Here is a 13945-nt window from a genome sequence, read left to right on the forward strand (position 1 = left end):
GTTTCGTTTCAGTTGAATTACTTTCTGGCCCATTATCAATATTCAGCGTCCTCCATGCTTCATCTGCCTTTGGACAAATCCTTAGATCATGGAACACCGTCTCCCGTTCACTCCCGCACCTTGAGCATAAAATAGCAACATCAATACCTCTCTTTTGAAGGTTTTGCATGGTTGGCAGTATGCCATGACAGCCACATCAAGCCAGGGCTTTTATTTTGTTGGGCACTCCAGATCTTCCTCCATAAACTCTTGCTGGTATTCTCCCCATGCTACCTACAGAGGCTGTTAACCTCATCTTCGGTACACAGTAGTTTATACCCGCTTTGCAACGTGTAAACTCCCTGGTTATCAAAATGCCATACTTGCCTGTCAGGTTACCGGTGACCCACACTACTTACAAGGATTGCACATACGGCTTTTGCATCATTCTTTGTGAACATGCTTTGGATAACATCAAATTTCCAGCTCATCGTAAATTGGTTTATTAGGCCTGCCACCCTGCAGTCTCTGTCCATGTTGTTTCCTTGCCCATGTGCCCTGAAATTACTTGAGGATAGTGCCCATCTGTCATGCCATAGTCTAATGCTTTGCCCGTTACCAACAGTCCAACGTAGTCCTAAACCTGGTAATTCATGTTTTCGTGTGCATATATATATATATATATATATATATGTATATAGAAAACCCTAAACATTTCTTAGTCTCATTTACTTTTCCTTCACTCTCCCTTTCAGCAGCGCCTCTGTTCTCTCTTTTCCGATTTCATCCTGGCAGCTACCCCATTTCTTTCTACCACTCTCCCTTCATGCTTCATTTCAACATAGCTGTCTACAAATTAAACAAGTTGTATCCACATGCCTACCACTACATTCGATCAACATTAGTTTACATAGAAAAATCCCTAGGTAGTAGCTACTAGCTAGTAAGAAGCTCATTTTCACTTTTAAGTGCTATATATAATCTAGGTAGAAAACTCCAAAAGGAACAAAGTTAATCGAAAGGAAGCTGAGAAGAAGAAATATGGCTATGGCAAATACTGTTCTTTGCATGAATGGTGGAGATCAAGAAACTATCTATGCCAACAGTTCCCTTCTACAAGTATCTCTTCCTCTTCTCACATAGTTAATGTTTGTTTAATCATTTGTAACCTTGAACCTAACAAGTTCAATTTCTTTTCAGAAAACTATACTACTGAAAACAAGGCCAATCATAGAGGATACCATCAAAGATATGTTCAACAAGGCTCTTCCAACTTGCAGTAAGATAGCAGATTTGGGTTGTGCTTCAGGTCCCAACACCTTCTTCTTGATATCCCAAGTTATCAACACCGTTCAATCAATATGCTGCCAACAAGGACTCAAGAAATCACCTGAGTTTCAGGTGTTTCTCAATGATCTTCCAGGGAATGATTTCAATACAATTTTTAGGTCTGTTCCTGGTTTCTACTCTAGGCTGAATGAAGAAAATAGAGATATGCATTTGGGGCTTTGTTTCATAGCAGGAGTACCTGGTTCCTTTTATGGGAGACTCTTTCCTGAGAAAAGCATGCATTTTATACATTCCTCTTACAGTGTTCATTGGCTCTCCGAGGTTATCATCTCTTTTGGACTAACCATCAGTTGGTATTCTAAAAGTAAAAATATTTCACTTATTGCCAATTGATTTCAAGTTGGATATCTGTTCTAAATTTAATATGATGTTAGAACAACCATGATTGCTCATTGTTACAGTTTTTTAGGTTGTCTCTGATTACTGAAAGTTCAGACTACCAATAATCCACATGATTGTTGGCCATTGTTGTAGTCATGTTAGTCCTATATACCAAAATGTGATCACATTTCCGTAGATGATGCTTTGATCACATTTTAAGTAGTTGGGTTTACAGTTGAAATTATAAGAAGAGTATATATATATATATATAGATGGAACACTTTCACACATTTAACTTTACTTTATTAGCAGATTTTTCTTTTCAAAATTTAACTTGCAAGAATGGTCTCATTAACTCTTAAGTCATTTTTATTAGATCCCAGTAGGGCTTGAGAATAATAAAAGGAACATATACATGGCAAAATCAAGCCCTCCAGACGTACTCAAAGCTTATTCTGAGCAGTTTCAAAAGGACTTCTCCAATTTTCTACGCTTACGTTCCGAAGAAATCATATCGGGAGGGCGAATGCTTCTTACTTTGGTTCGAAGAACCGTTGCAGATCCCACAAGCGAAGATTGTTGTTACTTATGGGAGTTGTTAGCCAAATCACTCTTTGATTTGGTTGCCGAGGTTAATTATTTTCTCTTGAATCTATATATCTAGTACTGTCAACAGCCGTATGATTTATTAAAACAAAATGTTGCATTCCTAATTTCAATAATCATAGTTCAGTCTCCGACAATATAAAATATATACATACAATCTCTTAAAATGTTTTACTTTTCTTTCCTTTTCATTAAAAGTATATAACAAATAAATAATTGTGTTAGCAGGGACAAATAGAAGAGAGTGATTTGAATTCATTCAATATGCCTTACTACAATCCCTATAAAGAAGTATGGGACATTATCCAAAAAGAGGGATCCTTTGATCTTGATAAGCTTGAAATTTTTGAAGTCAATTGGGACAATGAAGACGATGATAGCAATAAAAACTTTGTATTCAACAAGTATAGGAGTGGCCAAAATGTTGCGAATTGCATACGAGCTGTTACAGAACCCATGCTCACTAATCATTTTGGAGAGACCGTAATTGACAATTTGTTCACCAAATATGCAGAACATGTGGATGAGCATCTATCCAAGGAGAAGACAAAGTATGTTAATGTAGTCATTTCAATGATAAGAAAATGAAAAAAATGGATGGCCGTTGATCAGAAGCTTTGGCTCGACCAAAGATATGGTTGAGATTCTATATATGTAGTCTGCTTTGTGCATGTAGCACAATTGCCTTATTCACAATATAATAAAAGAATCTCTACCTTTCACCTGTTATGAACAGGAACAATTTTAAAAAAAAACATCTAATTACAGTTTGAAGAAATCCACAATGAATATGATTTGTACAGGAAAAAAAAGGAAAGTGAAAAGTGTTTTTCAAATGGTAGTAACGTTGTATTTTAGGATCACAATCAAAATTGAGATTAATTGCTATTTCGTACGCCATTATGTTACACGAAGAATTATTCATCTCACGTTTTTGTCTTCTTTGAATTAAACCATTGATATTCTTACCAAAAACACATTTTTTTTAATCGATTTCAAATAATAACATCAACAATATCACTTTGAATTTGAAGGGTGTTAATATAATAGTCATAAACAAGGATATTAAAAATTAAGATACTATTACAATATGATTACGAATAATTATGATATTCTTAACTTAATTCTCTCTTGAATAAGTGAGAATTTTCTATATATGTAGAATACTATTTGTACAAACTTTACACAATTGAGAATGTAAGAATTTTTTTCTTGTAACAAATATATATCTCCAATAATTTATCAAATTAGGAATACATAAATAGTACGTATTAACTCTTCTTTTCATTTCTTCTATTTTTTTTAATTTCTTGTTCTTTTTAATAATAAGAATAGTAAGTGACTAAAGTACTAATATGATGGATTTGAAAAGGAAGTTTTCTATTAATTTCAAATATTTATTTCTTTAAAACTAAATATTGGAGAAAAAATCTACCAACCCAACTATTATATACGGTAAACTCTTCTAAGTAAATGGTGTGGAGGTTTGCGGTGGAAACTAATTCCCTTTGGAGGAGAATAATAATAGCAAAATATGGATCAGTAGTTCCATTCTCTTTTAGCATTTGCAAGAGACAGATTGCATTAATTGGATAGAAACCTCCCTGGCTGGTTCCTTTAAGTTTAATGTCGACGGCTTTGCTAGAGGTAACCCTAGTCCAGCAAAGTGCAGTGGCCAGGGGCAGATCCATGCTTTGGATTAAGGTGTTCACAGATATCCCAAATTTTGAAAAATAAAAAATTTTGAAGGAAAAATTTTTCGTGGATGTCTTCAAAATTTTCTCTAAATATTCATTTTGTCAACAAAATCAGTAAATCCATTGATGATTTATATATATATATATATATATATATATATATATATATTATAATTGAACGCAAAAAAAAAAAATCCTGGTTCTGGCGGTTGGTGAGGTACTATCTTGGCTATGTTCTCTTCCCCCTGGCGAGGGCTATTCTAATGATACTGAGTTAATGGCTATCAAACAAACATGCCATGGAGGTGTTCATCAAAACATAGTGGCTCGATAAGGTTGGTCTTAATAGTGGAATCAGATTCAATCGTTGCTGTTAATTCAGTCATTACTAGAATCACTAATGTCAGGCAAACAAAGGAGATCTCGAAAAATGACAACACATGGCTTCTTCTCGTCCTAATTTACATTTCCGATTTTAGTGTTCTATTATTTTCTGTGACAAGTTGATTTGTGGCTCTAGGTTACACAAACCTATCTCATTTTCTCTTTATCGTCCGATGATTACTCCCTCTCAACCAGGTTCTAATTCCATCTAATTCTAAATTTGGATAATTGGGTTGTTCATCTGTAATTTTATTAAGAAACACTGGGAGGCATATATTAAATCAAGCTGTAATCATAGAATGTAGATATAAATTTTGAAATGAATGTACTCTTCTTTACTCTTGAATTTGAGATAAAAGAATTTATTTTATTACTTTTTTTTTTTTTGAAAAAGGATAAATATGAGAAAGCATGCATTTACATATACCATTGAATCAAATATTTCAAAATATCAACTAAGATAATAGTATATCTATGACGGTATGGGAAGTAATTAATTATAAGATCCTTTGCGGAATGACAATTCCAATTCTATCTCATATGTAAAGCTAAAAATTATTAAGCTATAAAAGAATAAGAATAAGAAAAATGGTACTCAATCTGGTAATATTCGATAGAGTAGTTATTTTTTCCTTTTGAAAAAGTATTTTTTTCTCAGCCGATAATGAAGATTTCATTAATATAGAAAATTCATACATTATGTTTTAGGTTGTAGCAAATCTTACTAAACAGAAACAGAAGATCCAAACTTTTACAGCCAAGCATTAAGAAGATCCACACTATCCACACCCAATTTTGCTAGTCTGCAAATGCATGAACTTCCCTGTAACTGTGTACAAAGTCAGCCACCGCAATCACATCTTTTAGCTTATATATTATCAATCTCTCCAAAGTAAAATTCTTCCATTGTTTCCAAGATCAATATTCCTTAAAATCTGATTTGATGATTAAAGCATCCTTTTTGTGCTGAGGAAAAAAAAAAACAGTCAGTGCCAATTTGATAGCTACCGATGTTTTGGAATGTTTCCAAATTTCATGCATGTATTGGAACCCATAGCAAGCTAACCAAGTGCCTCTACCGACTAAATTTTTACTTTCTCAAACCATTTGGATAGGCCAGCCCGATTTGTCTCTTTCATCTCTTAGAATTTTACAGTATCATCAAAAGTTATGAGGAAAGAATCCCAGAGATTTTTCTCATGCCAAAACCACTTCATTATTATTTCCTTCCACCAGCACCTGAAAGTGTGATCTTTACCATTAGCCAACCTGTACCTTCTGAACTTTCGGGACATAACTTCTTCGGTCATTCCTTCCTGCCTCTTGTTTTGGATTTCCATCTTCACATCCTCTGCTCCCCCTTCAGGTTTTCTTCCTTCGGATTTTTTTTCCAAAAGTATATTCTAGGATTAAACCTAGCAATATTGACATCAATCTTGTTATTCAGAAGCCATTTGCCATTGAGATTCTACGCAGCCCTCCTTGCTTCATCCACCGACGCGAAGCGCACAAAACCAATTCTTTTACCACTTTTGCTCCTCTTTCGAGGGATGAAAACATCCACCACCTTTCCATATTTTTCACAGACCCTCTCCAACCATTTTCGATGGACATTTTGCGTAAGATTATTCAAAAAAGAGCAAGCACTGCCATTCATATTAATCACCTCGTTGAACTTAAAAAAGGAAAATTCACTTACCCCTACAATTATAGATGTGGGGAAAGCTAATTTCATCTTATTTTGGTAATTTAAAGTACAATGTTCTGCCAAGCAAAAATGTTCACTTAGAGTTTTTAACTTCCAAGTTAGAAATTGTGGTTCAAAGTAGACCTAAAAATTTTTGTATTTATATCATTTTTGTATCATGTTAAACACATATAAAACAAAAAAAAAATTGTCATGTCAAGTTTGTGTGGATACGTTAAATATAAAATATATCTTTTTGTGTTTATCAATCTTATATATATTTTTGCCAAAATTATGAACTTTGTTACTTTCGTGTTTTCTTTCGTATTATTTTCATATTATATTATCGTATTACATTGAAATTATCAGACCTAGTTCAAAGTATAACTATAACGGGTGGTATGGAAAAGTAAGACCCTTTGCAAGCTAATTGTTCCAAGTCTAGATAAAACTTAATTATATGAAATTTTTTAAGTGAAATTCATAGATTCTTAAAAGTGATTTAATAAAAATTTTAATAAAAAAATTTAAACCAATATATTGATAGAGTTCAATGTAAAAACAATAATATGTAGAAAACAATTTATTAAATATATTGTTTATAATTGAAATTTAACTGATACTTATTCAACAATAAAAATTCTATCAATATTTTGACAAAATATGTTTATCTAAAAAGTTAAATTTTTTTTTCAAATTTTACACACTTAATCGATGTGATAAGACCTTTCAATCTATTAATTTTGATTTTAATTTAATCATTTTTAGTAAAAAATTTCATAAATTTCATTTGACCCTCTCTAACTCTATTTCATAAAGCCACTAATTATGCAATAAAAGAGAAAATAATAGGAATAGGAATAAGAAAATTATATTCTGATTTTCTCAATAATTATTTTTCCTTTTGAAAAGTTATTTTTATTTTAATATTTTATTTTATTAAAATTAAATATAAAAAAATTCTCCTATCCAACAATTATATATAGCCTACAAAAATTTGATCGAGTAGTTAAAGGAGAAGTTGTGATATGTTGTAAAATTGGAGTTCGAATCCACGCAACCCTAACACCATCTTCAATATAAAAAAAGTCATACATGATAAATTAACTATAATTTGCATCAACATATTATAAATTAACCGTAATATGTGTCAGCATATTATGTTTATGTGTTATGATTTATAATTATAATATTTTGATTTTATTAAATGTTGCATATTCATATATATGAAATAAATGTTTCAGCATATGATATTTATGCATTATAATTTACAATCTTAAAGTTTTAAATTGATTAAATATTGCATATGAATTGATATGAAAATAAATGTGTTAGTACATGATATGTGTTATGAATTATAATCTTAATATTTTAAATTCATTAAATAGCGGATTTTCAAATATATAAAAATAAATATATCAGTGTATGATGTTTATGCATTACAATTTATAATTATAATGTTTTGAATTCATTAAATATTTCATATTCACAAATATGAAAATAAATGTGTCAACATTTGAAATTTAAACTTTATGATTTACAATCATAAAGTTTTGAATTAATTAAATATTGTTAATTATCTCTATATTATATTTTTTATTTTGATTTCTATTTAATTTATTATATGTTATCTTTATTCAATTAGTCTATTCTATTTAGTATTATATGTATTTATATATATATATACTAGTATAATATTAGCATACTAAGTATAATATTACAATCTTTTTTATTTTATATTTATAGTATTTTTTGTATATTTTAAGTACATTTAACATTTAAATTATATATATAATTTTTTATTTTTATATAGATAGAGATTTAATTTAATAGATAGATTTAATTTTAATGTAGATAAATTTAATTTTAATATAGATAGATAGATGTGATGTTTATTTAATATGATTTACACTCAAGGTTTTGAATTTATTAAATATTACATATTCACAAATATAAAAATAAATGTGCCAGCATATAATGTGAGTTATGGTTTACAGTCATAATGTTTTAAGTTCATTAAATATTGCATATTCATAGAAATGAAAATAAATATATCAATATATAATATTTATGCGTTACGATTTATAATCATAATATTTTGAATTCATTAAATATTGCATATTCATATATATATATATATATATATATATATATATACACATATATATAAAGGTGTCAGCATATGATATTTATGCGTTACGATTTACAATTGTAAGGTTTTGAATACATTAAATATTGCATATTCACATTAATGAAAATAAATGTGTAAACATAATATGTGTGTTAAGAGTTATAGTTGTATGTTTTAAATTTATTAAATATTACATATTCATAAAAATCAAAAATAAATATGTTAATATATGATGTTTATGTGTTATGATTTACGGTCATAATGTTTTGAATTTATTAAATATTGCATATTCACGAATAAAAAAAATAAATATGTCATCATATGATGTTTATACATTACAATTTACAATTGTAATGTTTTGAATTCATTAAATATTGTATATCCACATGTATGAAAGTAAATTTGTAAACATACTATTTATGTTACAATTTTATAATTGTAATGTTTTAAATTCATTAAATATTATATATTCACAAAAAAAATAAATATGTTAGTATATGATGTTTATGCATTACAAATTACAATCATAACATTCTGAATTCATTAAATATTGTATATTTATAAATGTGAAAATAAATGTGTAAACATACTATGTGTGCTATGATTTATAGTCATTATGTTTTAAATTCATTAAATATTACATATTCACAAAAATAAAAATAAATTTGTCAATGTATGATGTTTATGCATTACGATTTACAGTCATAATTTTTAAATTATTTAAATATTGTATTTTCACAACTATAAAATAAATGTATCGCTATATGATGTTTATGTTCATAACATTTTAAATTCACTAACTATTTACATATTTACATATATAAAATAAATGTGTCACCATATGATATTTATATGATATGATTTATAGTTGTAAGGTTTTAAATTTATTAAATATTGCATTGTCATAGCATACAAATACGGAAACCTAACCACTTGGATGAAATTTTAAAATTAAATCAAAGAGTTGACACTAATCTTTTTTTATTAAATGCGATTGGTTACCAAAAAATTTTATCTTTTTAATAAAATCTTAAAGTTAATTAAATCTTATTAAAAAGACATTTTTTGTTCTACAAAAACAAAGTTGGATTTAAGAGTTTGGTTATGTGTGGAGAAAGATTAATACTCTTATAATGTCCATTTTAAAAACGATACCAACTGATCACGTGTTATATTTTATTTTTATAAAAGTGATCTTAATTTTAATATTTAAAATACTTTCCTTAATTCTTATTATTTCTACAAAAAAAAATTTTTTTTTTGCTAAATCCCTTAAGGACATTTTATTTAGAAATAAAATGAAAATCTTTGGTTTCAAAACAATTTTCTAAATTTTTCAATATTTAAGCGAAATTTCATAAAATATTTTTTCACTTGGGATTCTCATAATAATCCCTAAAGTTTGACATAATGTTTTTTTATAAAAAATAATTATTGAGGAACCTTTTAATATTTAGGTAGAGTCCCAAAATTATATTTATTTAAGAATATTAGCATATATTTCTAAAAAAGCAAATTTTCAAAATCATCATTTACTAATTCATTTTTTTTAATGCATAATGCAATATGAGACAAATAAATTATGCAAATACAAATTAAAATATGCAAATGACCAATTTGATCCATCTCACAGTTAATTTTACTTCCCTTATTATTATTATTTTTTAAAAGAAATTTTATTTATTTATTATTTATGTTGGAAAAATTTTTTTTAATTCTCCCATATCTAGACAAAACTTAAGAAAATTAATCATCACTTAAGACATTCTCATAATTAATTTTGCCAAAAATGAAAATTATATTCCTTAGAAAAGTATTATTTGAATTCTCTCCAATTTCTAGTTAGGGTCTCTAAAAATCATTTTTTAGAAATATTATTCTATATTTTTTTTTTAAATTGGGATTTTACTATTCCACATTTATTATCAATGCATAAAAATGTGCATATGACAATATGAGAATAAATTAAGTAATGCATGTAATTATATTTTTTGAAGTAGATTTTATTTAGGATGAGAATGACGTTTTTTGTATTAGAAATATTTATTTATTATTTTAATTTACCAAATGTAGGTAGAAATAAAAATATTGAACTTTCACTTAAAAAATTCACATCAAATTTCTTTTAAAATAATTATTTGAATTCCCTCTTTATATAGGATCTCTAAAATTATTTTTAATTTAGAGATATCATCTAATGTTCTTATTGTAAAATGATAATGATTCAATTTTGCAAATAATTTGTAATAAAAAGAAGAAACATCAACACAAGTATTAATAACTTTATTTCAAAAAGATCATGTGATTCCTAAAAAAAAAAAAAAATTTAAACTCTATATATATGCATAAAAATAAAATATGGACACAAATTATAAGAAATTAAAATTAAGAAATTATACCCAATGCACTTTAAATATTGAAACCCAAAATGGAGAATCAACAAAGCCTGGGAAAAGGAAAGCTATTGGCCCAAAGAAATGATTTGGGCCAATCTAACAACATTCTAGCCATACTACCAATTTAGGTCGGTCATTTTTTCTCACCTATAAAACACAATTCTTTTTTTTTTTCATTTTATTTTATCTCCTAACTAGAGAAAAAATCTTCTCTCTCTCCCAAAAAAAAAAAAAAAAAAGGCTGGCCACCTCTAAAAACCCAAACCCATATTCCAACAACAACCTCTGTCCATGCTACTGTTGCCATTGCCAATTGACTTTCAGAACTCATCCAAATAAAGCTCTTATCCTCTTTCCACTTTTTTTCACTTTTTTAGCTAGTTTTTTTTACAAAACTCAATTATTTGTCCTCTTCCATCTTTCTTTACAAACCCAAACTAAACCTTCTTAAAATTCTTCTAAGTCCAATGAATCCCAAAAAAAAAAAAAAAAAAAACGAAATGCCCCCTTTTATTTCTACTATTTTGCATTTTTTTTGCTTTTGTTTGTATTTTAATTTTAGTTTTCTCTGCTTGTATGGTTTCCCTATGAGCAATGTGATTGACAGTTATTTAGGGTCTTTTTATTTAGATAGCTATTGTCAGTTAGAGTTTTTTTTTTATGAAAATTTTTTTTGTCAAGAATGTGGGAAAAGAGAAGCTTGTCGTAGGTTTTTTTTTTTTTAAGTTTCGGCCCCCTTCTTTATTGATTTTTTTGCTTCCCCTTAAAATAGCCCTTGGGTTTGTGATGAAATTTAAAAAAAAAAAATGGTCCTTGTAAAAAAAAGGGGTACAAGTTATAAGGTGGTTGGTAGTGTGTAAGGTGGCTCAACAAAGTAGGGTGGCTAGCAAGCTGATCCCATGCATAGCACCACTATGCTAGCTCTTTTTTTTATTATTTTTTACAATTTATTTAATTTATTACAATTCTGATGTAATTGATATTGGGTCTTAAAATTAAATTTTGGTTCACAATTGAGCTTTGAGAGTTTAAGCAAATCTTGAATTGGCTCAAATTGAGTTGGGCTTTAGTTCATGCAAAACAAATCCAAAATAATTAATCTAAAACAATACTCTAATGAGCCTAACCAAAATTAACATGTTTGAATTATTCTAAATCAAAATCAAAATCAAAAGTGATTGAGTTGTCTTGGATAAAATTAAATGTCTATATGTATATTCACATGTATGAAAATAAAATGTGTTAGTGTATGATGTGCATTACGATTTATAGTCATAATGTTTTGAATCCATTAGATATTATATATTCGTAAATATGAAAATAAATGTGCCAATATATGATGTGTAGGATGATTTATAGTCGTAATGTTTAAAATTCATTAAATATTGTATATTTGCAAATATAAAAATAAATATGTTAATATATGATGTTTATGCTTTACATCTATAATCATAACATTTTGAATTCATTAAATATTATATATTCACAGATGTAAAAATAAATATATCAGCATATGATAGTTATACGTTATAATTTATAGTCAGAAGCTTTTGAATATATTAAATATTGCATATTCACATATATGAAAATAAATGTGTAAACATAAGATGTGTATTAATTAGATTTATAGTCATAATATATTTTAAATTCATTAAATATTACATATTCACAAAAATAAAAATAAATATGTCCGCTTATAATGTTTATACATTACAATTTACAATCATAACGTTTGGAATCCATTAAATATTGAATATTCATAACATTTTGAATTCATTAAATATTGCATATTCGTAAATATGAAAATAAATGTGTCATCACATGATGTTTATGCATTAAGACTTATAGTCTTTTAAATTCATTAAATATTGCATATTCATGTATATGAAAATAAATGTGTAAACATATTATTTGTATTATGATTTATAATTGTAATGTTTTAAATTCATTAAATATTGCATAATCACAAAAATGAAAATAAATATGTCAACATAAAATGTTTATGCCTTAGGATTTATAATCATAATGTTTTGAATTCATTAAATATTGTATAATCACGTATATGAAAATAAATGTGCTAGCATATGATGTTTATTTGTTACGATTTATAGTCCTAACATTTTGAATTCATTAAATATTGCATATTCACATTTATATATATATATATATATATAATATGTAAATATACTATATATGTTACAATTTATAGTCGTAATATTTTAAATTTATTAAATATTGTATATTCACAAAAATAAAAATAAATATGTCAATATATGATATTTATGCGTGACGATTTACAGTCTTGAACATTTTAAATTTATTAAATATTACATTTTCACAACTATAAAGATAAATGTGCCAGCATATGATGTTTATGCGTTACGATTTATATTTGTAACATTTTGAATTCATTAAATATTACATATTTACATAGAGAAAAATAAATATGTTGCCATATGATGTTTATGCATTATGATTTACAGTCATAAAGTTTTGTATTTATTAAATATCACATATTCACATAAATGAAAATAAATGTTTCGACATATGATATGCGTTACGATTTACAGTTGAAATATTTTAAATTCATTAAATATTGCATATTCACATATGTTATAATATTATTTTTATGCATTACAATTTACAATCATAATATTTTGAATTTAGTAAATATTACATATTTACAGATATGAAAGTAAATATGTCACCATATAATGTTTATGTGTTTCGATTTACAATTGTAATGGTTTGACTTAATTAAATATTACATATTCATACAGGTATGAAAATAAATGAGAAAATCTGAACTATAGATACAGTTTTGTTGTGTATGCTTATAAATTAAGCAGCCCTCTAGTAAAACTTTAAGAGCAAAGTATTGAGTTTCTCTTTGCATAAGAAATTTCTTTTCATCTTATTTGGTGATTTAAGTTAAATACTCTTTTAAGGTAAAATGTTCACTTGCTCATATTTTTCTTGATTCTTAAAGTTAACTTTTTTTCCTTTTTGTGGAATGTTTAAATATATATTTCTTTCAATAAATATATATAACTTAAAAATAAAAAAAAGCTTTCCTATTGAACTTAGATATTGTTTTCACTCTTTATTTATAGGAAGGTTAATGTCAAGAATTTGAATCTCCTCTCTCTCTCTTGAATTTCAGTATAGGTTTATTTTATTTGTTTAAGTTAATTCAAACAAAAAATTCAAAACTAACAAGAAAACTTGTTAAAAATCAATTAATTAACTTTATTACTAATAATTTTTTTTCCTTTTTCAGGTGAAATTAAATGCTATGAAGATGAACATAGTTTTTCAGCCTCCAAGGAAAAAATTGATTTTTCTTTACACAAATTTTACAAAAAAGAAAAATTTTTCAATCGAATCGGTGATT

The 13945-nt window shown here is 26.9% G+C and overlaps 1 protein-coding gene across 1 annotated transcript; it reads left to right on the forward strand.

Moving 5' to 3' along the window:
- Positions 1 to 426: 426 nt before the first annotated feature.
- LOC149513413 (S-adenosyl-methionine 4-1-methyl-2-pyrrolidinyl-3-oxobutanic acid methyltransferase-like) lies at positions 427 to 2844 on the forward strand. Its single transcript, XM_089749009.1, has 4 exons — positions 427 to 1098; positions 1180 to 1590; positions 2027 to 2281; positions 2485 to 2844. The coding sequence occupies exons 1-4, from the start codon at positions 1021 to 1023 to the stop codon at positions 2842 to 2844; spliced, it is 1104 nt and encodes a 367-aa protein (XP_089605135.1). The 5' UTR covers positions 427 to 1020.
- Positions 2845 to 13945: the final 11101 nt, after the last annotated feature.

Source organism: Durio zibethinus, chromosome 19 (assembly GCF_047325235.1).
Source record: "Durio zibethinus cultivar Kanyao isolate XHJ-2024 chromosome 19, ASM4732523v1, whole genome shotgun sequence".
NCBI classification, from domain to species: Eukaryota; Viridiplantae; Streptophyta; class Magnoliopsida; order Malvales; family Malvaceae; genus Durio; species Durio zibethinus.